This window comes from Medicago sativa, chromosome 5, assembly GCF_051527215.1.
Source record: "Medicago sativa cultivar Bolivia chromosome 5, Bolivia_mono, whole genome shotgun sequence".
NCBI classification, from domain to species: domain Eukaryota; kingdom Viridiplantae; phylum Streptophyta; class Magnoliopsida; order Fabales; family Fabaceae; genus Medicago; species Medicago sativa.
The window spans coordinates 76,170,026-76,197,390 of NC_140753.1; the positions used below are offsets into that span (position 1 = coordinate 76,170,026).

The window sequence follows — 27,365 nt, forward strand, 5'->3', positions numbered from 1 at the left end:
AAACCTACCGCCTTGGGCACTAAGGCTTTGTTTGGGAGTTTGGAGGGGAGGGGAGGGGAGGGTTTTGGAAAAAAGGAAGGAGCAAGTGGAAGAAATAAAAGACATTGGGAGGAGAGGGCTTTGGAGGTTAATTTTTTACTCATAACGAAAAATCCCCCTCATTTGGGGGAACTCAAAAATTGTATTGGGGGAGGGTTTTGGGGGGTTATGGAGGGTTTATATGAATTTTTCAAATCCAATCTATGTTGTTATAATATTCTTAAAATTAAAAGTATATTAATCATAAGTATTAGTTTATCATTCTCTAAAAAAACTGTTTTTTCAAAAAATGTGAATTTTTTGTCCATTTTTCTATATATTTTCAATCCCCCAAAGCCCTCCCCTCCCTTCCCCTCCAAACTCCCAAACAAAGCCTAAAATAAACTTTACACATCCTATATAATATTGGCCCTCGTGGAAACGAACTTATTTTATTACTTTGATAGTTTTAGTACACTTGATAAAAATCTATCAAAATTAATACCATAGATTATACTCCTTAAACTTAGTTCAATTGATAGAAATAATGCAGTGTAATAAGCAGGAAAGTGATTGAATCTTAAACGCGCACTTAACAAATAAATTGTATATTGATTCAAATGTAAATGTAAAAAGCATCTCTATCTTTTAAATTGGTAAATTGGAATCAGTAGAGCCCAAACGACCCAACAACTAAACTTGTTGGCTAAGTTGAGTAGTAACAATACATAACAACAACTAGTCAGCAATACATAACAACAACACTACTTGTTGGCTAAGTTGAGTAGGTCATCTTATCTTTTCAAGTTGATTACCCTCTCAAAACTGGCCGAAAGGGGGACATCGTCATTGGTGTTTGCGGCTGCTAACACTATTCTCGGCGTCGAAAAGAAATCCGCATCTAAGCTTCAACACTCTAGGTCAGGTTTCACAATTTTTTCAATTTTATTTTCTCGTTAATCAATTTCAATTTTAGGTTTAGGACATAGATTCAATTATTATTATTATTATTATTATTATTATTATTATTATTATTATTATTATTATTATTATTATTATTATTATTATTATTATCATTATTTTTATTTATTTATTTCTATTTCTACTAATACCAGTAGATAATTTGTTCCAAAATGTGATTCTCAGTTGAACAAGTTAAACTAGTCCCAACAAATTTTTAAATCATCGAGATGTACATACAATTCAAATATTAAATAAATAACAATTCAAATTCTCTCACGATAGATAATATAATCTGTTTCTCAAGTTTTTTAAATAAAACATTTAATAGTTAATTATTTAAAAAATAAAATTATAAAATTTGAAAAACTAGAGTCATACTACCGGTGAATAGTTGGAATTTGGAACCATATAATCCAAAAGTCTTGTTTTAGGTTCTCTGTTTCAACCCGAAACACCTTATGTTAATTTTTATTTTTTTATTTTTAGGGCTACCTTATGCCAGTTATATTTTTAAACAATTATAAGAGAAAACTTTTTAGAGGAAAAATTATAAGAGGGGTGGTGAGTAAATTTTTTAATTTATATCGTCACATTTATTTTTTGAAGGAAATTTATATCCTCACATGTTTTTTTTTTGAACAAACTAAAATGAGATATGATATTAACAACGTAGTTTATCCCGCACAAGTGGGACACGTGTAAGAAGTAATAATTTCTTGTATTTGTGCATTCCCAAAAACATATTTTACTTTTATGCATGTGTGAAAAAAAAATAAAGAAAGGAAAATAAGATAGTATAATTGAATAAATGATACTCCCTCCATTTTAAAATGAGTGTCGTTTTAGGTGTATACACACATATTAAGAAATGCAATGATTAAAAGAAAGAGAATGGTTATTTTACCAAATTATCCTTATTAACTATTGGTTAGTTTTAAAAGTAATACTTTGGAAGTAGTTGCAGAGTATTAATTGGAGGGTACAATTGAAAAGAAAAAGTTATTATTGCATTGGAAACTGAAAGTGACATTCATTTTGAAACAAATTTTTTTGGCTAAAGCGACACTCATTTTGAAACGGAGGGAGTAGATGAAGATAATGAGAGACCAAAGAAATAATTAATATTAAATTAAATTTTAAAGTAGTCAGTGATCCAATTTTAAAATAGTAAGTAATCCAATTTATTTACTCTCTCCGTCCCAAATTGTATGACGTTTTGAGTATTTTACACATATTAACAAATGTAATTAATATTGTGTGGAAAAGAGATATTATGAGTTGTTTTACAAAATTGTCCTTAATAAATAATATGAAAAAGATAAATGAAAGAACTGAAAGAAGAGCGAATAATAAATAGTTAAGGTTATAATATGAAAAATAACATTAATGTTGCATTGATATTGTAAAGCAACATACAATTTGGGACAAATATTTTTCCCTAAAGCGACATACAATTTGAGACAAAGAGAGTAGTAATTAAAATTTATAATCACTTTGTAGTTATTGCATATAATTCACTATCACATGACATGCATGACTAAGGTAATTACACTTAATAGCTGAAGAATGAAGTAGATATGTGGTTGATGGTTCTCTTGAAGATTGAAATGTATGACTTCAAGAATCATATTGTACTCATGTGTATCAATGTGTATCAATGTAAATCAATTGTGTGTGATTTACTGTCTAATATTAAAAATTAATTTTTTAATTTAAAACTAATGAATAATGACACTTCAATTGTATTTTTTTATCTTTTCTTTAACTAATATTCGTAACGCTTTTTGTTTGAAGAAGAATACTCGTAACGCTTAAATTTCTAAATCAAAAACTATAATTCTAAATTTTAGACGAAGTTCAAAATTGAATTACTATATGACCCAACTAGTGTTGTTATACATTAATGAATTTGACATTTAATTATTCTGTATATTGGTCCATAGATGAAACAATTCCAATGACTTGATTACGAGGGGAAACATTATTTTAAGGGGGTGTCTATAATGTACTAACCTCCATTAAGGTTTATGTAAATATACTACACCTCCCCTCTATTTTCTCATAAAGCACTAACACCCCCTGTCGTCACACCCCATCCACCTTCTGTTAAAATAAAAAGAATATGATAACTTCTCTTCTCATTTTGACTTACATGTTCATACATACACCCTCCGGTCACTATTATAAGCAAAAATTTGCATTTTATATTCATTCAATTAATGATATATGTAGTCTTTATTGTAGACCACATACATCATTTAATGAATGAATCTAAAATGCAAAATTTTGCTTATAATAGTGACCGGAGGGTGTATGAGAGACACAACAACATAAAATTCAATAATCATAAAACCAACAACTCAAAATACAAACCAAATGGAAAGAAAAAAACATCAAAAGAATATATGTTGAGTCTAATATATTAATTAACAACCATCTTTCTTGTGATGTCTTCAAATTACCGCCCATAGAGTCTATCAACAAAAGGAAAAGTACATCATTAACAACATAAGATAAAACAAATAAGTAAAGAGAGAGGTTTTGTTGATCGTATAGACATTAGACACCACTTTTTTGCTCGAAATGGGTGTGAAGCATGAGCGGACCTCATCAGGTCTTGGTGTGGCAAGTGTCACACCAATCCAAGTTAATTTTTTGGAAAATGCTAACAAGTGCCCTAAGGGCATTGTTTAAGCATCTAAAATTAGCAACTTATGCATTGGAAATTGTACGATTATGACTTTAACAAGTGTTTGACTTGTATTTTCAAGACATAATTTCCTTTTGTGGGTTCCTTAAACAATGCCCTTAGGGCACTTGTTAGCAAGACCCTAATTTTTTTTATGTGGTCACTATAAACACAAGTACAACCTTGAAACACTACTGTAAGCAAAAATCTATTTTTAAGTTCATTTAATAAGTGATTAATATGGTCTATATAATAGACCACATACATCATTCATTTAATGAATCTAAAAAATGAATATTTGGTTATAATAGTGACTGAATAGTGTACATTGTTAACTCATGAAGCGCACAACACAACACAAACAAACGCAAGTGCTTTTCATTCTTATTAAATTTAGGTGAAGTTATATATTTTGAAGGGCTTGGCATGTGTAATCATCTATCTCATGGATGAACAAGTTTTCAAGTTTAAAAACAAACCCATTAAAACTTAAATATTTGATATCATATTGAGTGTGAAACAAGTTTTTAAGTTCTCCTATTGCAAGACATTTTCTTCTTATAATGTTTCTACTTTTTTTGACTCCTTCTTCAATTGTTCATGCTCAGAACAATCAATCGGGTTTGGTATTCTCTTCTCATAACATATTATTCTGCGCATAGGACTAATTCATGTTTTTAGAACCTATGTGTACGTTTTATTTAATTATTAGACAAAAAATTGTGCTTCATCGATATTATGAGTCCAGATCCGCCCATGTGAAGATGGGGCAGGATCTTTTTTTTTTTTTTTTTATAATATAAAGTGGATAAGAGGTGGAATTATTACAAAGGGATAGATACCTAGTTCTTTTAAGTAAAGATTGAGAGGCTTAATTTGCTGATTGTAGAGCCATGTATTGTTGAAATAGAGCAGATTCTAGTCATTCTTTCATATTGATTCGTGATTGTTGACTTTTATTAATAATAATAAAATAATACAGGAACACTTTCTATTGATGTTATGCTATTGTATCTTTGCAACTCCGAAGCCAAATTCCACGGGACAAACACTGGAAGATGATTTTCGTCAACAAACAAAAAAGAAGACATTTGTAGTTTTAACGGGCCTAACAAACGACGTTAAGTTGCAAGGGAGCCGAATATCTTTTTTACTAGATGTGAAGAGAGGTTTGTGTCTAATACAAACTAAAAGGGTGTTTAGGTCGTTTAAAGAAACCTCAAAAGAGGTCAATGTTATTTTCCCTTATTTTAAATTTTAATTGGTCTAGCTGGACACAAGTTTTGAAGGCCAACCAATGTATCGAATTTGATAATCATGAACCAACAAGTAGAGTAATTATGGGTGTGTTTGTTTAAGCTTTAAAAAAAATAGATTTTGTGTCAAAAGAATCTAGAGATTTTTTTTTTAGAGATTTTTAAAAAAATCTGAAGTTATTTGTGTTTGCCTACTATCCAAAAAAATCCATTTTCATAAAAAAAATGAGTTCTAACATGTACATGTGTTACCTCCTTGTTGTTGAAAAAAATAGATTTTGAGAAAAGCTACTCCTAATAGCTTTTCATTTTAGGGTCAAAATAGATTTTTTTGATAAAATGATTTTTCTAAAAATCCTAAACAAACACTTAAAAATGAAAAAAGTGATTTTTTTAAAGGAAAAAATAGATTTTTTTTGGAAAAAATATATAGACATTCAATCATATCCTTAGCCTCCTCTCAATTTCTAAGATTCCCTTAATTGTTTCAATCTGTGTAGTTCAATCAATATTTTATGCGGTTTTCATTCCAATATTTTATGTGGGTTCATTCTCGACTAGCAACTTGATTACTTGAGCCGCATACTAATGTTAAATTTAGAATTATGTTTTGTTTATTTGCATTCTTCTAATTCTTTACTTCCATCCTTTTTTTTTTTTGACAAGTCTTTACTTCCATCCTTGTTTTTGGAAAATTGTATATTTATTTCGAAATTCTCATTCTCTTTCTTCCTTCTTTTATCCTCAAATTCCTTTCTCCAAAAACTCCCATACAAAACCTTATTATCTTAGTGGTGCGTTAGTGAATGACCACATTACAAATGCATCAATACCTATATGTTTCTAAGTTCTAACAGCAGTTGTAATATATGTGCAGGTGTTGGTTGACAATGAAGATTTCCTGAAGGAACTAGAGTGAAGCGCGAGCTAACAAGAAATAAGTAGCAGTCCTAGGTAGTGGCACTAGGTTAGTGCTTTTGTGTGAACAATAAAATAGTCTCGCAATGTTTATCGGCGATCATTATGTTTGTTATTGTGTTTACTTTCATGTTGTTGTGTAATAATCTATTTTAAAGCAGACTTAGCACACTCCTTTTTCACGTCAATCTACTACTATTATTAATCTTTTGATTTAGGAAATTGCTCTTCTCCCGTAGAAACTCAAGAGGATGTGATACATATTTGTATATTCATTTAGTCATGCTAACTTGTGCTCTTAGGACACATGTTAAGCATTAATATCATTCCATTAATACTTGTATGATCTGGATAATTGGGTGGGGGGCGCACCTCTTTGTGAGCGTTTTCCTCGCTTGTATGACCTGGCTGAAAATAAGGGGGTGATGGTGAGGGAGATGGCTACGAGAGGGTGGGCGGTAGGAGGTGATGCTTGGTAGTGGCGGAGGGGCCTCTTTGCGTGGGAAGATGAGTCAGTTACGAAGTGTTCTTCCTTGCTGTGTAATATTGTTTTGCAGGACCATGTTCTTGACAGGTAGCCCTGGGTTATGGATCATATTAACAGTTATTGCGTTAAGGGGGTTTACCAGTATCTCACATTATCTGACACCTCTCTGGAGCATGGATTTTTTGATGTAGCATGGCTGAAGCAGGTTCCGTTAAAGGTTTCAATATTTGTTTGGAGGCTCATTCGCAACAGACTACCTACCAAAGACAATCTTATCCGTAGGAGAGCTCTTCATCAGGACGACATTTTGTGCATAAGTGGTTGTGGGTGTTCAGAAACGGCAAGTCATCTTCTTTTTCGATGTGACATCTTTGGCAGTGTATGGTACGGGGTTTATCAGTGACTTCAGGTCTCATTCATTTCTCCTGACTCTGTTTGTGAGCATCTTATTCAGTTTGGTCACATGGCGGGGCTACCGCGATTTGTGCATTCTTTCTTCAGAGTGATTTGGCATTCTTGTGTTTGGACGGTTTGGAAGGAAAGAAACAATAGGATTTTCAAAAACAAAGCATTGGACTTGGTTCAATTATTAGACAAAGTAAAGTTTTTATCTTTTTCTTGGTTAAGGGTGAATAGGCTCACTTCAGCTTACAGTTATAATGACTGGTGACGACACCCTTTAATTTGTATGGGTGTTAGGGAGTAGTCTTCTTGTCTCTTTTTCATTTTGTTTTGTGTAGTAACAGAAACCTGCTCTTGTATTTTTTGAGGAGTGACTCTCTTTGTACACCTTGTGCAATATCAATTACTCTCGGTGTTTAATCTAATATCATTTTGGCTTCTTCAAAAAAAATGGCATTCCATTAATAGTAAAAATTTATTAAAACAAAATTTAATATTAAATATTTTGAGTAATAATTTAACACAATTTCTGATACATAACTTCTATTATTAGAATTCTTAACATGTGTCATAAGAGCACAAATTAATTTTTCTCATATTCATTTTGTGTCAAGTATAAGTAGGTGGTCCTATTTATATTATTGGATTGGAAACAAAGTAACATAAAAAATAATTATACATAAATATTAATCACTCATACCATAATTACAATATAATTACAATAAATGGAGAATCAAAATATATCTTAACACCCCCCTCAAACTCAAGTGGGTGGAGCATCAACCAACTTGAGTTTGACCACTAAAGTGTGAAAACGTCCTGGAGAATGAAGTTTTGAGAACAAATCAGCCGGCTGGTCAAGAGTGCAAATGGAGATAAGATTAAGTTCACCGCAGAGAAGATGTTGACGAATGAAGTGACAATCAATTCCAATATGTTTGGTTCACTCATGGAAAACATCATTGTGAGAAATTTGAATGCAACTGCGATTGTCACAATATATATCAGTTGGTGAAGACAGTGATGACTCTAAATCAGCAAGAAGCCAACGAAGCCATAATATCTCAGAAGTAATATTAGCAAGGGCACGATATTCAACTTCTGTGCTTGAGCGAGCCACCAAAGTTCGTTTCTTGCTACGCCAAGATATAAAAGGATCTCCAAGAAAAATACAAAAACAAAAACAAGTGGTGGAACGACGATCACCAGCCCAATCAACATCAGAGTAGGCTCTAAGAATTAATGGCGATGTAGTTGAGTAATGAAGACCATGGAATAAAGTACCCTTGATATACTGAATAACCCGAAGGATAACAACATAATGTGTGGTAGGTGGAGAAGCCATGAAATGGCTAACATGATGAACAAAATATGAAATATCTGACCGAGTAACAGTGAGGTATATCAGACTACCTACAAGTTGCCAATAAAGAGTAGCATCATTAAGTAAAGTATCATCTTGAGGAGTAAATCGAATGTTGTGTTCAAGGGGAGTGTGTTCGATTTTACAATCAGTGAGACCTGCTCGAGAGACAAGATCATAAGCATACTTTGCCTGTGAGAGAATCAAACCATCACTCGAAGATAATACTTCAAGGCCCAAAAAGCAACTTAAAGGTCCAAGATGCTTCATCTCAAAATGTTGACATAAGAATTGCTTGAGCTCTTCAATTACAATGGAGTCATCACCAGTGATAATCATGTCAGCAACATAAAGAAGCAAGACAACAATGCTATTTTTCAGTTTTTCGAGTAAAAAGAGTAGAGTCGTGAGGACTAGAAGAGAAATTCAACTGGATGATAGTCTTGTGAAATTTAAACCAAGCTCTAGAAGCTTGTTTGAGACCATAAAAAGCCTCACAAAGTCGACATAATTTTTTTCCTGACATGTATATCATGGAGGAGGACGCATGTAAACCTCTTCTTCAAACTGGCCATTGAGAAAGACATTTTTAACATCCATTTGAGTGAGTCTCCATTTACGAGTGGCAACAATGGCAAGAAGAGTTTGAACAGAGTTGATGCGTACAACATGGGCAAGTGTTTCTTCATAATCAATTCCATACCCATGTGAAAGAAGAGCGGAGTTACTGCGTAGATTTAAGTCGTGAAGTCACATGTTTCCTTAATTATTCAACTAGTTACTTCTTCATTTCAGTAGATATACACCAATATTAAGTATGTCATCTCCCTAAGTACTCACTTTCAGGGTTTTCTCGCTTTCGGCATATTTCCCCAGTTACTAATTAATTATTATCTGATTAGACATATATATATACATCAATAATAAGTAATGTCACCTCCCTAAGGGTCTAATTCAGGGTTATGCTTTAGAGGAGACAAATCTTACTCAACAACAGTAAAACTGGTAGCATAATAAGGCTTAATACATGCTTTGGTCCCTTAACTTATTTTTGGATTTCATTTTAGTCCCCTAATTATAAAGTGTTTCAATTTGGTCCCTTATCTTTACTTTCGTCAATCAAATTAGTCCTCTCCGTTAATTTTTTGCAAAAACTGTTGAACACTTTCCACATGTCATTTAGGATTTGTGATCAATGGATGGATTTAAAAAACACACATGGTATACAATGGAGACATAAACATATGATAACTTCTTATTGTCTTTCCATATTTTCTTAATTTCCTAAAAATAAAAATTAAAAATTACAACAATCTTCTTCATCCTGTAGCTTCTCTGGCTATATTCCTTCTTCATCTCTTATCCTCTTCATCCACCTTTATGCATCATCATACCCAGAAAATCAAAAAATTTAAAACTTCAAATTCTTTTTTTCAAAAACTCAATCTTCTTCATCTCTTATTCAATCAAAAACCCATAAATTCCCAATTGAATTTTTTTCTTATTTAAACTAATTTCATCATCCAGAACCTTCTTTTCTTCATCGTCATCATCAGTATCACATTTTCAATCCATTGAGTATTGTTTTTGTTTTGTCTCTATCAAATTCAATTCAATGGCAGGTTCATCTCAAACCATTGTCCTTGTTACCGGTGCTGGTGGTCGCACAGGTACTCTATTTCATGTTAATTCTCGTTACAATTTCATGTTAGTTTATGAGTACATTTGTTTTTTTTTTGTTGTTACAAAATTGAGGTTTATCGTGCCTCTAGAATTTATAATCATAATCTTATAATTTTAATTTTATTTTAATTGGGGTTTATTAAACAATGAGATTTTTCTCAGATTCAAGATTTTTTTTCCAGATTTAAGAAGTTGAGGACTGATATGTGTAATCTGTCCCAAATTGAATGTTTAATTTATGTACAATGAAATTAAAATGAATCGAATAATTATATGGCATTTGGATCAGAGGGTTAAGATTTTGAAGTTGGAAAGGGAAGATATTGAAGAAGGAATAGAGCCAGAGAAGCTGCAGATTGAACGTTAGAGGGAGTTTTTGCATGAATTGGATGGCCATTGAAGAAGAGGGAGTGAGCGAATGAGAAGAAGAAGATGCAGCAGGGTATGTGCTGCTATGCAAGATGAAGATTGTTGTAATTTTTAATTTTTATTTTTAGGAAATTAAGAAAATATGGAAAGACAATAAGAAATTATCATATGTTTGTGTCTCCATTGTATACCTTGTGTGTTTTTTAAATCCAACCATTTATCACAAATTCTAAATGACATGTGGAAAGTGTTTAACAGATTTTGCAAAAAATTAACGGAGATGACTAATTTGATTGACGGAAGTAAAGATAAGGGACCAAATTGAAACCCTTTATAATTAAAGGACCAAAATGAAATCCAAAAATAAGATAAGGGACCAAAGCATGTATTAAGCCGCATAATAATAAATAAATAATTTATCCAACAACTAGAATAGAGTTTCATCTTAGAACCCTAACCTAAAAAAATTTAGTTACTCATGGTAACTAAATACAAATTACGAAAGAAATAAAACATACCTTAGAAAAACTTAGGCTTTGTTTGGGAGTTTGGAGGGGAGGGGAGGGTTTTGGAAAAAATGAAGGAGCAAGTGGAAGAAATAGAAGACATTGGGAGGAGAGGGCTTTGGAGGTTAATTTTTTACTCATAATAAGAAATCCCCCTCATTTGGGGGAACTCAAAAATTGTATTGGGGGAGGGTTTTGGGGGGTTATGGAGGGTTTATATGAATTTTTCAAATTCAATCTATGTTGTTATTATATTCTTAAAATTAAAAGTATATTAATCATAAGTATTAGTTTATCATTCTCTAAAAAACTGTTCTTTCAAAAAATGTGAATTTTTTGTCCATTTTTCTATATATTTCCAACCCCCCAAAGCCCTCCCCTCCCTTCCCCTCCAAACTCCCAAACAAAGCCTTAGAGTGAGTAAAGAAACTCCTCCCTTGAAGCTCATAATGCTTGCCTTCCTCTTGAACTGGTTTGTTCTTAATGAAAATTTGTGATGAGGAGTGCAATATTTATAGAAAGTTTTCACATGAACTTGGGCTAAAATACCAGACTTTTCGCACCAAAAAATCACAAAACAATGCCTTGGCGCACAAGGAACATGCGTCAGGCGACTAGGACCATGTGTCATGCGCATGTGAGTGTTGTTTTCTGCGCCAGACGCCTACATGCATGCGCCAGGCGCCTCAACATGTGCCCAAAAAGTGTTACAAGACGCAAATATTGTAATGGAATTTTAAATGTTGAAATGGAAGTGACGAGCAATATCCCTCTTAAATTAGTTAATTTCTTATTCAATGTGTTTTGTTTAATGTAGAAGTCAAGAACTCATTTTTTTAATGGGAATTCAAAGCACTCATTCTTATTTATTAATTTTGTTAAATCTGCAGCAACTAAACCTAATAATTTCTCTCTAAAATGCTGCATTAGGTTAGCAGCAATTTAACTTAACAAATTCCATCTAAAATGTTGTTGAATGCATATTAAGTTAATTTTAATCATAATATTGTATACTTATTAAATTTGTTTGTGATTTTTAGTTAGACATGCGTGATGCGCGGGTCAAAAGTCTAGTATTTCGTAATTTATGTGTATTAAAAGGTTACCGTCACTAATTGAACCTAGAAACTATGTTCTTAGAAAAATCTATAAACTTTTGAAAGCAACACTCAATTTTTTTTTTGCGGATCCTCTTTTTCGGCACCGCTCCTAAGTTGGAATGGATGTTGAAGTTGATGATTTCAACAAATAGTAAAAACTATTTTTGGGTTCAATTAGTGCTGGGAAAAGATTATGTGTGTGACATTGTGTGAATATTTTCATTTTTATTTTTAATAAATCTGAATCATTGATTCATTCTAACTGTATTTATGTCCTGGTCTAGCGGTGAATGACTTAATTGATCTTCATCCTAAAATCCAATTAAAGACATATATATAACTTTTATATTTTTTTTTCAAATATTTTTATGATAATGAAAAGAAAAATTATGGCGAAAACAGATTTATAAAATAAACATAAAAATGTAATTGACTGGAAAAAAATTATTTTGTTTGTTCAAAAAACAAAATTATAGCACATATTATTTATATAAAATAGAAGAAGTTATAATCTTCAAAATAAGAATCAGGTACATATGAATTTCCTCCCTTACCCTATCTTCGTATGTTGATATAAGGGCTAAAATTATATTTCTACACATAATCTTATCAAATATGAAAATTGTTGTTGACACATTTGGTTTTGCTGTGCCACACAAGTAAAATATGTTTTTGCCCCCTCGGTAGTTAACAGCCGAGGAACTCAAAACCGGCTGCAGTTAACTACCGAGGAAATCCTCGGCACTTAACTACCGAGGAAAACATCGACATTTAACTACCGAGGCATGCTGAAGCCATATAATGGCAGAACCTGTTACATGTGTTTTTACACATTGTAAACACATTGTTTCAATGCTAAATCATGAAGTTAATAAACGAAAATTACCCACATAATTGAAACTGAAAATATGATACAAAAACGAACAATTGTCATTGAAATATGTCATCGAAATACAAACAAAGTAACAAATGCATGAAAATACAACGGAAGGAACAAATGTCATGAAAATATACACCAAGTCCTAAAAATCTATCATAAACAGAAAATACTACTACTCCTGGTCCTGCTGATGCTGCTGTTGCCTCCTCCTCGGCCTCTGGCCTCGCCTCCTAGTCACAATCGGCGCGATCTGCTCCCTAATATTTTGCAAAGCCGCATACAATTGCTGAGGGGTCATGCTAATCACCTCCTAACCCAAAAACTCATCAGCGTGGGCAACAACGCCGCTAACCATGTCATAGGTATCTGGCGAGCTTCTCGCCTTGTACCGCTCCCACTACTCTGCAATGATCTGCTCCACATTCGGAGGCTTCAAAATATCTCCCGGAAGAAGTTACAAAATCTGAGGGTGAGACACAACGGTGTACCATTGTACATAGCCATCTGTCATGTGTCCTCTCTTGCATGCTCACCTCAATCGGCCGCCTTAAGCGTGTGAGTGCGGAAGGTCTAGGGACGGTCTGGACGTATCCGTACTGCCTCAAAACCCTCTCGGGCAAGTGACGGTACACCCTACGATCACCGCACATAATCCAGCCTGAATACCAGAATACCTCCTCGAAAGCCTGGAAGTCCATGTGCTCTTCGTACGACCTCCAGCATACGTCATCAAACTTAATACGATCAAGCAATGACCGATACATGACCAGTAACAACCCGATTTTTCGTTAGATTTATTTTAATTATTTTTATGTGTGTTATGTGTGCTCATATGTGATTATTTGCCTCTGTGTGTATTTTTGGTTGAGATTTGTAGGATTCGGTGGTAGAAGGATATTTTAGTCATTCTGGACTTAGGGGCATTTTGGTCATTTTGAGAGTAGGGGTAATTTTGTAATTTTGCTGAAGATTATTTTTGGAGCTTAGTGAGTTGTTATTTTACTAAGTTGCTAAAGAGTGTAGTAATTATTTAATTACCGGTAGGTGACCGTTATTATTACATTTTACCGTTAAGTGGGTAGTAACATTTTTGGGTTAGAATAGAAATGGGTTAGGCCCACTAAGACATTGTGAGTTGAGCCCAATTAGGTGGTTTACTACCTAATTCGTCATATTAGGAACGTGATTATTTGGGACTGTAATTTATACATACCTTGAGATAGAACAACATGTGTTGATTGAATGGCTGACTCTTTTTTGAATAAAAAATAAAAGAACAATTCACGAGTTAAACAAATAATATAACAAAAAATCATGTCTCACGATTTCTTCTATATCCCTATGGTGATATAACTTTCGTACGTAGGTTAGAACTTAGAAATTAAGAGAAAGAAAAAATTGAACCAAAATAACTAATTAATCTGAGTAGAAGATCACAGTAGATATTTTTTGTTACAATTATTAGTATTAATCTCAACAAAATTATAGCGTAGGATAATCAATGGATTCTCGACACTACCAAAAAATGATTAAAAACACTACCAAAAAAAAAAAATCAATGGATTCTCGTACTTAAATAATATTTTGAAGATGATCCAAAGTAAAGTATCATAAAATTAAAGAAATGAATAACCAAATCTAATTTAATTTATTACAAAAGATCAAAGATGTGACTTTACTTTGGGTTGCTTGACTCGTCGGTTAGAGACAAAGCCTAACAAGGATCATGCTTGTACAAAACAAAAGAAACCTAGAATCATGTGTCCTTGGGAGGAACTTTCTTTGCAGCCTCAGCAGCTGCCTTCTCTGCTTCAATCTCAGCGACAATGGCGTCAATTTCAGCTTCCTCCAGTTGACGCAGACCATTCTCCTTGGTCATCACAGCAACTTCAATGTTCTTCCCTCCACTCTCAACAACCTAATTACATGTAGGAAAAACCAAATGAAAATACTACCCTATAATAGTATTATATAAATAATTATGCAGTAGCAAAAAACAAAATTACTTTCATAGATTAAAGACAGGTAAATGTTAACACAAACATACATTTGATAAGATTTGTGCTTCAATCTTATTCAATGCACATGAATATAATATCATGACTCAACATCATCCTAATATGCAGTCAAATAATTATGTTAAGGTCATTCCGTCCCCATGCATTTATTTTGCAAAGTGAAAACATAAAGAACTGAAGACACTCTTAAAAGTTGTTCCAAATCCAAAGTCACACTCAGCGTTTAAAATAGTAAAAGACAGATACATGGAAAGAGCGGAGAATGACATCACCTATATATCATCTAGCAAGAAAAAATAATATCTTGCACAAGTTGCAGCATACAAGCTATATAAATGAATGATATGTATCATATATATTTATTTCAAAAGCATTAAAGAAGACAAAAATTAACTCACCTCAAGCAACGAACTGATAGCCAATTTGACAGTTTCTTGCCCAGAGGTGTCTTTATAGTTCTTCTCTAGAAACTCACGGATTGAACTTGAGTTTCTTCCGGTTGCGTTAGCTTTCCAAGCCGAAAATGTACCGGAAGGGTCGGTTTGGTACAAAGACGGTGACCCGGTGTAAGGATCAAAACCAACGATCAACGTCGAAAGCCCAAATGGCCGCACACCACTACTCTGTGTGTACTTTTGCTGAAGACCTGCAATGTAACGGGTTATGTATTCCACAGTACAAGGATCCTCAACGGTAAGTCTATGACTCTGGCATTCAACTCGGGCCCGGTTTATAAGGACACGAGCATCGGCTTTTAGTCCAGCACAAGCAAGAGCAACATGATCATCCAAACTAACAATCTTCCTCACCAATCTTCAAAACAAAAGCAAAATGTTTATAAAAAAACCCAAATCCATATATTATATATATTATAAGCAGTTTGGTTGGATATACTTCTATATAGCAGATGTATAAGAAAGAAAGAAAAAGAAAAAAATTGCTTATAGTTCTAGTTGAGCAACGGAGCATTATACAACAGGATTCAAGTTACAATTTATAATAAAAGCGTAGCATTCTCAAAATTAAAAAAAAAAAAAAAAAAAAAAAAAAAAAGGTAAGATATACTATGATGCAAGTGTCCTCAATTCTTGATCATCGAGTTTTAAACCCTAGAATCCAGATTAACCTAGCATGGAATTTATTGCATGGTGTAACACTAAAAAGTGTGAAATCTAACCTCGAGTCTTGCAGTTTGGCAGCGGATTTTTTCTCCACGCAGAGAACGACGTTGTCTGTACCTCGAACACCAACAGCGGCGTTACCTTTGCGAACGGCTTCAAGAGCATACTCTACTTGGAAGAGATGACCATCAGGAGAGAAAACTGTGATAGCTCTATCATACCGAGAGATGTTGGAGTTAAAATATAGAAAGAGAAAGAAGCGACGTTTTCAATCTTATTTATATTCAAATTGGTGGTTTAGCAAACAAGAAAACGAAAACTAAAACAAATCACTCCAAGTGGATTGTGGAAAGAAAAAATCTTAAAGATTTTGTTGGATCGTATTCACTTTTAAATTATTATTTTTAAAAAAAACTATAATCATGATTTTAATAAATTTATAACACATCCCTTAAAAAAATAATTATAACACACATTTTTAAGTTTTTCTTTTTAAGATTTGAAGTGACTATAGATTTTAACGAAAATTTATACCTTTTTTTATTTTTAAATCGGCAAATATTATTAAACGACGTCCCCGCAAGACGCAAGGTATAGACGAAATAAGATACAAATGGTGCCACATATAAACGGTATTTATCTTATTTATAAAAGTTTTTAAGTTGTCTTAAATAACTTTTTGGAGCCAAAACTTGAGGTTACTTTTGTCATTTTAATATTGACATCTCATTAGTTAATTTTAACTAGACTCTTGACCCGTGCTACCGCACGGGTCATACCACGTAGAAGTTAATAGAATCAATAGCAATAATGTAAACATATATAGTTGATAGAAGTTTTATATCAGTTTTAAAAATATGTTCACTTCTAAGACAACAATAACAACAAAATAAAATGGTAGCATACATAACAAAAAGGTTTGAACATTAACCATCAAGATACATTACGAAAGACTTCGTGATAAAAGGAAGACTAACCAATGATAAAAATATTAATTGGCTTAAAGAAGAGAATAGTTGTATTCTCACAGCTGAGTGGTATTTAAATAGGTAATTGGCAAGTCTTCTTTGAAAGTTTACTAATTTACCATCTATTCATGACCTGAAATAACGATTAGCAATAATGAGCAATAAGTTTCTTTTATTCACAATGAAATATCATTAATCAATTTCATAAATATCTAAAATTTGACTTGTTACATGGAGGACAGTCAAATTTCTAATTTGATTTTTGCGATAACTACGTGCTAATCTTTCTTTCCTCTTCATGAAATGTCATTAAGTTCCAAAAATATCATTACTTTTTTCTTTTATTCGATTAGCATTACTAACCTCTTTCATTTCGTATGAGCACTAAGTTTCTTTTATTCAAAATGATGTTAACGATTAGCAATAATGAGCAATAAGTTTCTATTATTCACAATCAAATATCATTAATCAATTTCATAAATATTTGTAATTTGACTTGTTACATGGAGGACAGTTAACTCTCCTAAACGAATTTTGCAATAACTACGTGCTAATCTTTCTTTTCCTTTTCATGAAATGAAATGTCATTAAGTTCCATAAATATCATTACTTTTTTCTCTTATTCGATTAGCACTACTAACCTTTTAAATAAAATCAATTCTCAAACATTTCCAGTCATGAAAACACAGAAAAGAACTTTTTTTCTATCAATTTATAGTAGTTTTAACTTATTAGGCTAATTGTTTTTACCAAACACGTCCATATCACAGTCATGAAACACATAAAATATAACGTGTGAAATACATGAATAAATCAACGATCTTTGATAAAAAAAAATAGATAAGTATAATAGAACCATATGGAAATAATATATAGGCATGCCTTTTCATCACACATAACATTTGACGTGTTGAGGTATAAATTAGAGCTATTTAACAACAAAATCGATAGGAACAATAGAACCATATGAAAATCATATGAGAATAGGAAAAATATAAAATATACATACTTTGGTGACACAAATATAATAACTAAACAAAAAATAGGAAAAATTCAAAACAAACCATAGATTATGGTGAGAATATAAAACTTATCCATACTTTGGTGGCATAAATATAGCAATTTTTGGTTCAATTACAGTGACAATAGGAATTAATATTTGTTAACAAAAAACAAAAAAATATATGGGGATCGGTGTTTATATTTGCCAAATAAATAGAGAAAATAGAAAACAAAATGATTATGGAAGAAAAAAAAACGAAAAAACAAACTAAGATTATGGAAGAAAAAATACGTATTTAGTAGTTTATGGCACAAATTTAGCAAAAATTTGTTCAATTGCTTAAATATATATTAAATAGTAATATGAAAGAAAAACAAAATGATTATGAAAGAGAAAAAAAAAACAAAGATTATGGAAGAAAAAAAAAGTATTTAGTGTTTATGGCACAAATTTAGAAAAAGTTTGTTCAATTACTTAAATATATATTAACTAATGAGATGTCAATATTAAAATGACAAAAGTAACCTCAAGTTTTGGCTCCAAAAAGTTATTTAAGACAACTTAAAAACTTTTATAAATAAGATATATATTAACTAATGAGATGTCAATATCCTTTCACTACAAGAAATCTTGCATATTGCCAGGGAACAATGCCAGGAGCAAGAACTCCTGGCAAATTTGCCAGGAGCAATGCCAGGGATGCCCCTGGCAAAATGACTTTAGAAAAGATGGGACCCGATTCTCATACTTTAATATTTCACTTTCCCTCTTCTCAATTTTTAGTGAAATTATCCCTCCCTTTTCTTCCCTCATTTTTTCTTGAATAATTCTTTATTATTATTTTTACCCTAATTTTTTTTTCACAAACCTTCCAAATTGACAATTTCCCCTCTCTCTCTCTGAACAAACCCTCAACGCACTCCCCCTCTCACAAACCCTTTCAACCTCCACCGATTTGTCTAACCTTGACCTCTTTCTCTGTTCTCCGATCCACGCACCTCCTCCAGCCACCGATTTTCGTCAATTAAAACCCTTTTTCTTTTCTCTCACTGATTCTCTCTTAGATTCGAAAGCTAACTCTGACAGCAATCCGCCGATAACCAGGGAGTTTCTTCTTTCGATTGTAAGATTCAGTTTCGTGATTTTCATTGAATCTTTTCTCAGATCTAGGTTTTTGATAGCGTGTTTGATTTTTTTTGTTTTACTTTTTTTATAGGTTGAAGTGCAAGGGCTTTACTGATGGTAGAAGCAGTCACAGAAAGCTGCTAAGGAACCAAACAAGCCAAAGAGACCTTCGACTGCTTTGTTTGTTTTCATGTAAGTTTATCTGATACAATTGTTTGAATGCTAAGTGTTATCGTTTCTTGTTTTAGTAACCAATTGGTTGTGGTGAAGTTCGTTTTGATTCTAATTTGAGGTGCTTGTTTATTTTTGTTGATTTTTAGGTCTGAGTTCAGAGAGACTTTCAAGAAGGAAAGTCATAGCAATAAATTTGTTAAGTTGGTGAGTTTTGTTATCTAGTGTTACTGTTCTTAATTATGGTTATGAAATTTGAATGATGATTTATAAGTGTCTCATGATTTATCTAAGTGTCTCATGATTAATCTAATGATCTAGATGTTCCCAGTTTCAACTCTGCAGCAATTTGTTCTTGTTATTAATCTAAGTGTCTCATGATTTATAACTAAGAATCCCAAATTCTTATTGTCATATTTCTTATCTGAACTTCATCTGAGTTCCAGGCTTGTCCAATACTGGAGATAGTAATTGATATGGTCATCTAAACTTCGTAGCTTTTATTGTTGCTATTAGTATCATGGTCATTGGTGCATGTAGGTAATTAGTTGCTAACAACTTTCTTATTCCTTGTATGCTATATTCTGAATACATTATAACAGGGATAGAAATCATTGAAGTGGCAATTTGTTATGAAAATGAGATTTATTCCTATCTGTTTTTGCTATGTAACTTGGAGCTGGTATGAGCATTTTAATGTAGCATGATGCTAAAAATCACTGGAGACATTGGACGTGTTATAGCATTTTATATTGTTGTTACTTTGTTTTTTCTGTCTCTGCTATAGCATGTGTGTGGGGGCTAATGTGTTCTAATTATGCAGGATTTTCATTTTATGTAAGGCTTGGTGTGGGATTTATATCTGCTTGATGAACACAGACAAGGGCTCATAGTATCACCAACAACATCTACACGCTAATATAATTTGTGGGCAAAGTTCCAACTTGAGTGCATCTGGGTGTGTGTAGTATATTCTTCCAAGTAACTTGGCAACATTTGGTATGCAGAAAAGGTCATATGCATCTATTTAGAATCCCATACCAGCAATTATGATGTTTGTGAAATGGTACCATTGTGTTTTGGCTGCATCAAGAGAAGTTAGAACTCCTAGTTGTTCATGAGCCATGGTAGATTTTGAAGGTGGAGTGACCAATTGAGTCTTTGGTAATAGTGTGTTCCAAACACCAATTAGTGGTGACTATAATTCTGGCAGAAGAAGGAACAACTATTAGAAATCCTTATACCATTCTCATTGCAGGTGGAACAACTATTTTTGGCAGCCAAAATGTGGAGTGTCTTGTCGTGATAAGCTCGAGGTACTGCTTGTTTACTATTTCCTTAGTTCCTTAATGTCTTCTTACTGCACGTGACACCATCTGATTTCTATAACCAAATAATTGACAAACCTTTAAAATGTATTTTGGTTGACAGTATGTAGTAGAGGTGCAGAACTAAGATGGTGAAGTTACTGTTTCAAGGGAGAGCATAAATGCCATGAAGAAACATGGTTATTTTAAGGTTGGTTGAGTTGTTCTTCCATATCAGTAGTACTTGATCTAAATAAATATATTAATGTGTGTGTGCCTATCTTAACTTGTAATGACCAATTATTATTCCTTATGCAGGATATTATATCACCTCATGTAGATTCCTCAAAATTCATCCTTTACTACCTTGTTATATGGCTTATTAACGTATGATCATGCTGAACAAACTAGTGCTCGCCAATCCCTTGATTTTCCCTTCTTTAGGATTCTAACCAAAGCCAAATGCCTTTTGTAGTATTATGATAATTTTGGTGAAATAATTTATATACATTGTATTATTGCAATTTTGTCTGACTATCATTTTCCTGTTAAAATTTTAAAGTATTTTAGCACTTTCATGCTACATATATCTGCAGAGGAATAGTCTTGAGTAATTTTGTATTGAAGGATAATTTATAAATGTTCCACAACTTTAAAATTATTTTAATTATTAAATTTTAATATTTTGATTTTTTAAACAATTAAAAAACGTTTTTTTTTTTAAAATAATCATACACATTTTGCCAGGGGTTAACCCCTGGCAATGTTCCTGGCATGGTTTGAAAGTGACTGATGTGATGCTGACACAGTCTGCAAAAGCCTGCAAATTTGCCAGGAGCTAAAGCCCTGGCAAATTCATTTGCGATGAGCAGATTTGCTGGTGATTCTGCTCCTGGCAAAACTCCTGGCAAACGTCCAGTTGCCAAGGCTTTTAGCATTTTGCCAGGGCTTCTGCCCCTGGCAAAATGCAACATTTCTTGTAGTGTTTATCCTTTATTATAAAAGCTAGACTTGGTTAGCAAACATGTTGCCCTAATTTGCCCTAATCCCTAGCATTTTTCCCTCCTAAACATGTTAATCTAATCTCACCCGTTGATTCGATCTCTATTCTCAAACTCCTCATTTTCAATCATATAACTTAGTTAATGCTAATTGGAAACGAATAACACACTTTTAATGCAATTGAAAAGGAATCACTTTTAATGGCAATTGAAAACGTAGTTAATGCCAATTCGATTAACAACCCCCTACATGTTAACTTGAGAAACTTTCAATATTAACGATTGCATACCAATTATCCCCTCCTACCATCATTTTTACATCAAAACAGTTAAGACTTAACAATGGAAAGTGATGCACTAACTCTCTTAGCATTGCACTGCTTGAAGGGTACAATGTTTCATCTTCTTTCTTGATCTCTTATGTGTTGTTTCGTTTATATTTTTCAGCTTGCGCTAATTTTTTTGAATCTTTGATCTTTTTCATTTCCATTAGATCCAAATCCTATAACGGATTTGGACAAGTTTGTTAACAGATTGCGAGTTCAATATAGAAAAAAATATTGTATAGATATCACGAAAAATCTTCTATGGGCGACAAAAAATTGATGCAATATATTTTTTGTTAAATTTTCTGTTTACATTATTTACGGAAATGGTACTTTTTTGATGCTCTCCGTTTGTCTTTATGATGTGATTTAAGATCAAGCAATGCAGGGCTATGTGCAATTCTGTTAACAAGTAGTCAATTTTATTTTGATACTCACATTTACGTGCAAGGATAAAATGAAAATTACCACGTCGCTATTGCTAATCGAATAAAAGAAAACAGTAATGATATTTATGGAACTTAATGATATTTCAGGAAGAGTGAAAGAGATATCAGCACGTAGCTATTACAGAAATCGAATTACTAATTTGACTGTCATCCATGTAACAATTCAAATTTCAAAATTTTTTGAAATTGATTAATGATATTTGATTATGAATAATAGAAACTTATTGCTCATTATTGCTAATCGTTAACATCATTGTGAATAAAAGAAACTTATTGCTCATACGAAATGGAAAAGGTTAGTAGTGCTAATCGAATAAAAGAAAAAAGTAATGATAATTATGGAACTTAATGATGTTTCATTTCATGAAGAGGAAAAGAAAGATTAGCACGTACTTATTTCAAAAATTAATACGTATCAAGGTTAATTGCTTTTATTCAGTATGCACTAATTGCTTTTATTGCTTTTCGTATAGGAATTGCTTTTAATTGCTATTATGCAGTATGCACTAATTGCTTTTAATTTCTTTTCGTATAGGAATTGCTTTTAATTGCTATAACTAATTGTTGTTAATTGCTTTTCGTATAGGACTTGAGTACAGAACCGTTTTAGGTGCATATTTTCGTATAGGAATTGCTTTTAATTGCTCTATGCAGTATGCACTAATTGCTCTACCAATTACTACCTATTAAAAGCAATTATGACTACAATGATGATATTAACATAAGACTCTCCAACATTTATGTAGTAATTGCATTTAAAAAAGTTTATTTGGTCATTGTTTTTTCGTTTCATATTTATATTTCACATAATGTTTTATTTATTTCAGTTTTCAAATATACAAACTTCTATTAGAAATAAGGATATCAAACAACATGGAGATTCTATTGGATAGGGGGCTTCATATTATAAATGGGAAATTTTAAGCCAACTAATCAAAAATACAGGCCAACTTTGATCGAAAGCACTATTTTAACCAAGACATCTAATAAAATTCCTGCAAATTTATTTAACTTCACAAAATTTTAGGATATTCCGTCTTCACAAAATTTTAGGATATGCCGTCTTCACAAAATGTCAAGAATCTGGATATATGTTGGCTAGAAACAGACACCCTTCTCTAGGTGTGTACGAAACCATGCCATCCAAAATAAGCGAGGACATAGAGTTTGCGGTTTTGGACCTCAATATAAGATGTATAATTGGATAGACAGTTTTGGTGCTAGGAAAAATGCGACCACAGACCATGTTACGGCTCCTGCTGCACCTGGCTTCAACAATCATGTCAATCCGCAATATGATGGTAGATATCATGCTGCTGCAACAGGATATTCAAATAGCAAATGAAATGAATTTATAAGTGTATTTCTAAGTTGAGTAATGATATTTTGACATCCATTTGATGACAACTTTGTTGACAACCTTGTTTTTCTCACTTCTTATTAGTCAAAAACAATGGAGAGAGAAAAAGGAAGAGAGAGGATAACAACATCATGTGAGTATGAGAGAGAAAGTTGTCCAAAAGTTGTCAAAAAGTGGTTGTCAAAATATCATTTCTCTTCTAAGTTTATGCATATGGCTTGTTATTAGCATTCAAAAATCAAGTTGTTATCAATGTTAACTGGTGTTTCTAGTTTGATCATCTACATTTTTTTTTATCAAGTAGTTTAGTGGCTAGATTCACACATATTATGTGTGAAGAAGTGAGGAATCCGAGGTTTGAACCCCGACTCATATACAAGTTATCTCTGGTAGCTACCAACTGAGCTACACTTACGGGACCATCTACAACTTTTTCTAGCTTAACCATTTTGGAAGAGTTACTAAGTGTATTTGCTTGATTTATATGAATAAAGTAAATTAATTGAAAAGCTATAAGTTAATGTTAAATGGTTAGGAATAATCAATTATGCTCATAGAGTAACTGAATTTCTTTAATGTCTCATGGTTGTGATTAATGAAAATGTTGATAAACAAAGAGAAACAGTTCATTCTGGACTCAGAATGTTGTAGCATAATTCCAACTGGTTTTAACCATCTTTAAGCAAAACAAAGTCTCTCAAATCTCAAATCAATATTTTTAAAGTCCAGAAGTCTTTTCCTTTTATATTTCTTGAAATTAATTACATAACTTGGTTAAAATTAGAGGTATGCTTATATCAGGATGTTGCACACTGAATTAATTTATGGAGACCAAATGGTCTAATGGGTTTTTCAAAACTACCATCACGGTTAACTTATGATACTACTTTCTCAAGGTTCACCACTGCTAAGTTAACCATGCAGCATTAAAAAAGTCAAATATTTTCTTAAAATGTTAATATGTTAACTTTTTAAAATAAATCAAGTGTGATTGAAGTATTATATTATTGTCTATAGGTTAATATGTTAACTTTTTAAAAGACATTTCATAGTGTCCGTAATTTAAAAATGAAAAATGAACTCTCCCCTCCCTTCCCCTCCTAAATCCTCCATCCAAACACGGGTGTGGTTATCATCCATAAGCCATAACTTATGCACCATACATAAGTCCTGCATAAGTCCAGCCCATTAACACCTAGCCCAACAAAATTGCTTTCTACACCCCAGAAAAAACCAAACGTGTAACAACAAAACAAACAATCCTAAATTTTCTAAAAGACATTTCAATTCGGTTTATGATCAGGGTGGTTTTAGTTTTTTTTACAAACAATCCTAAATTTTCTATTGTAAATGCATACTTGATGTTTTAAGATGGTGCGAGCAATTTGTGTGCTGAATTTATGTATAGTTTAAATAACAAGTGAATGATGTTCAATCACCTAAAAAAAAGTACCTAAAAAAAAGTGAATGGTGATGAATGCTTAAGAGAATGCATCGGATTTTCTCTCGTTTTGATGCTTAAGAGAATGTCAAAATATTGGTCTCTTGAATATTGTAAATTATGCCAGAATCGTCAATCTCATCACCGTCATCATCACTGTACCGGAATGCCAAAACCATTTTGTTGTGGAAATGGTTTCTGCGAGTTGTACTCCAAAACCATTTTGCTGTGGAAATGGTTTCTGTGAGTTGTACTCTAAAACCATTAGATGTACTTAATGGTTTTCTTTGATCCAGCAGGGTGCAATTGAAAACAGAACCGCCCGTGTCTCTTCTCCGCCTTCTCTCTCCACTCCTACACTGATCTAGTGTTGTTCACAGACCTTCTTTCACCTGAAACAAATCCGGATCCGCCAAGGTCGTCGTCATCATTTCCTTTGCAACAACAACTGAGTTCGAACTCTCAGCACCAACAGCGAAACCGAATCGGTCTCAAAGAAGAAGGAAACCGATTCAGAAAAAGCAACCGAACGCGCAAGCAAAAGAAACTAAGCCGAACCGAACGGAAACGGACGATGAAGGAAGATCCGAACGAAGGCGCATGAATCATAAGAGGTAGAGAGTTTCTTTTTTCGTACTTTAATTTGTAGATCTACGCCTTTTGGTTAATTTTTTCAAAGATCCGAGTTCGGATTCGTAGCCTACGCAAAAAAGGATGTTTTAATTTGATTTTTTTTCTTAGAAAGGAGGTGTTTCGAATTCTCCGGCGGCGGCGCCGCCACCCTAGGGTGGCCGTCCACCGCGCCAGAGTGATGTAGAAGATGAATGTTCATCTTCTTTGTTTCCAGTTCGTTTATCCAGAAAAGTTTAGAGGAATGTAGAGAGATGGGGAAATGTAGAGCTGAAGCACAAGATTATAACACGCGTCCATGATCTGACGGTTGTGATATGTTTATGCATGATGCATAAGGAAAGGACTTATGCACCATAACTTTTGCCTCCAAACACACCCTCACCATCTTCCACCACTACTCTTCCCCCACATTCTCCTTAACACTTGGCCTTTTCATAGAAACCACGGATCGTTGACTCAGCTTTTTCCCCTCAATCTCATTACACCTAACTAGTCTGGGTTAATTATTATAAGCAAATTTTTGTGTTCGGACAAACATAAATATATTAGGTTGAAATAATTTAAATTCATAAATAAAATTCATTAAACAACATAACATATTAATGGTTAAAATCCTTTAACCAACAAATATTGACTTTAGTTTCGCACCTAAATAAGCTATCAATACTTGGCTTATAGTGGTAGAAAATAATATTCATAGTCTGCATCATAAATAAAATAATATGTTAAAAGGTATAATATTTTACCATAAAATAAAATTTTAAAGACGTATGAAAATAAAGAAGTATGAGAATATTTGGTTTAAAGTTATTGGAATTCAGGAATATTAAATTAATTATTGTAAAAAAAAAGTCTACAGAAACAATATATATACAAACGATGACAAAACATGATATGAATGAAAAGCGAGCAGAAATATTAGGGATTGCTGCATTTTAGAGGGAATTTGTTAGGTTAAATTGATGCGCTGCATTTTAGATGGAATTTGTTAGGTTAAATTGCTGCTAACCTAATACAGCATTATAGAGGGAAATTATTAGATTAAGTTACTGCAGACCTAATAAAATTAAAAAATAGGCAAGAGGATATGAATGAAATTGGTGCGATGCATTTTTTAGATGGAATTTGTTAGGTTAAATAATTGCAAACCTAATAAAGCAAATGAGCGGGAAAAAATTAGGTTAAATTGCTGCATACCTAACAAAATGAATAAATAAGGAAAAATTAAGTTAAATTGCTGCAGACGTAACAAAATTAATAAATAAGGATAAGTGTAGAAAAAAAAGGTAAGAGGATAGAATGAAATTGGTGCGATGCATTTTAGATGAAATTTGTTAGGTTAAATAATTGCAAACCTAGCGGGAAAAATTAAGTTAAATTGCTGCAGACGTAACAAAATTAATAAACAAGGATATCCCAAAATTTGAATGCAGATCCTAAAACAAAAATTTATGTACGATTAAAACTGAAATAAAATATGAATTTATTTATTTTCTTGCAGAAATCAATTTTCCTCTTTTCATCACCAAAATACCTTTTTTTCTTAACTTCACACTTTACCATTACCGTCAAAATAATCTTTTCCCAGTTTTTTTTGTCCTTGTTTGTTGGGGGTGATCGTAAAGATAGTAAGTTGTGAATCTGTTATGGAAGTGAGTCCATCTCTTCAAATGATATAATTTCTTATGAAGATCCATCATCTTTTACCTTTGGACAAAAAAGATCTTTTTTAAAAGCTCGTCATTACTCAGCAAACAAATAGAAGAAGAATAAGTTATTGGAATTTAATTGATCACTCAACAAACAAA

The 27,365-nt window shown here is 32.6% G+C and overlaps 2 protein-coding genes and 3 long non-coding RNA genes across 5 annotated transcripts; 3 read left to right on the forward strand and 2 right to left on the reverse strand.

The window, feature by feature from the left end:
• The first annotated feature begins 727 nt into the window (after nucleotides 1-727).
• On the forward strand, nucleotides 728-7,155 carry LOC146925103 (uncharacterized). The gene is made up of 3 exons (XR_015011011.1): nucleotides 728-938; nucleotides 4,653-4,839; nucleotides 5,804-7,155. It is a non-coding gene; the product is annotated as an uncharacterized LOC146925103 (long non-coding RNA).
• Nucleotides 7,156-9,353: 2,198 nt separating this feature from the next.
• LOC146925104 (uncharacterized) lies at nucleotides 9,354-10,375 on the forward strand. The gene is made up of 2 exons (XR_015011012.1): nucleotides 9,354-9,766; nucleotides 10,069-10,375. It is a non-coding gene; the product is annotated as an uncharacterized LOC146925104 (long non-coding RNA).
• A 2,431-nt stretch (nucleotides 10,376-12,806) lies between these two features.
• On the reverse strand, nucleotides 12,807-13,398 carry LOC146925105 (uncharacterized). Its single transcript, XM_085711933.1, has 2 exons — nucleotides 13,168-13,398; nucleotides 12,807-12,944 (listed from the first exon to the last, which is right to left on the reverse strand). Exons 1-2 carry the CDS (start codon nucleotides 13,396-13,398, stop codon nucleotides 12,807-12,809), a joined length of 369 nt encoding a protein of 122 aa, XP_085568059.1.
• Nucleotides 13,399-14,390: 992 nt separating this feature from the next.
• Nucleotides 14,391-16,484, reverse strand: LOC146925106 (proteasome subunit alpha type-7-like). Its single transcript, XM_085711934.1, has 4 exons — nucleotides 16,450-16,484; nucleotides 15,830-15,985; nucleotides 15,051-15,465; nucleotides 14,391-14,552 (listed from the first exon to the last, which is right to left on the reverse strand). Exons 1-4 carry the CDS (start codon nucleotides 16,482-16,484, stop codon nucleotides 14,391-14,393), a joined length of 768 nt encoding a protein of 255 aa, XP_085568060.1.
• Nucleotides 16,485-18,368: 1,884 nt separating this feature from the next.
• LOC146925107 (uncharacterized) lies at nucleotides 18,369-20,901 on the forward strand. Its single transcript, XR_015010394.1, has 6 exons — nucleotides 18,369-18,867; nucleotides 18,961-19,061; nucleotides 19,190-19,247; nucleotides 19,864-20,356; nucleotides 20,479-20,558; nucleotides 20,666-20,901. It is a non-coding gene; the product is annotated as an uncharacterized LOC146925107 (long non-coding RNA).
• The last annotated feature ends 6,464 nt before the right edge of the window (nucleotides 20,902-27,365 follow it).

Excerpts from the sequence above, each read along its gene's own strand:
- LOC146925106 (XM_085711934.1), bottom strand. The coding sequence starts at position 16,484 with ATGACAAAAGTAACCTCAAGTTTTGGCTCCAAAAA. Across the intron at positions 15,986-16,449 it reads TCAAGTTTTGGCTCCAAAAA|AGCTATCACAGTTTTCTCTC; the intron begins GTTATTTAAGAC and ends TCGGTATGATAG. Across the intron at positions 14,553-15,050 it reads CTATCAGTTCGTTGCTTGAG|GTTGTTGAGAGTGGAGGGAA; the intron begins GTGAGTTAATTT and ends ACATGTAATTAG.
- LOC146925105 (XM_085711933.1), bottom strand. The coding sequence starts at position 13,398 with ATGTATCGGTCATTGCTTGATCGTATTAAGTTTGATGACGTATGCTGG. Across the intron at positions 12,945-13,167 it reads GCTTAAGGCGGCCGATTGAG|GAGGTGATTAGCATGACCCC; the intron begins GTGAGCATGCAA and ends TTTTTGGGTTAG.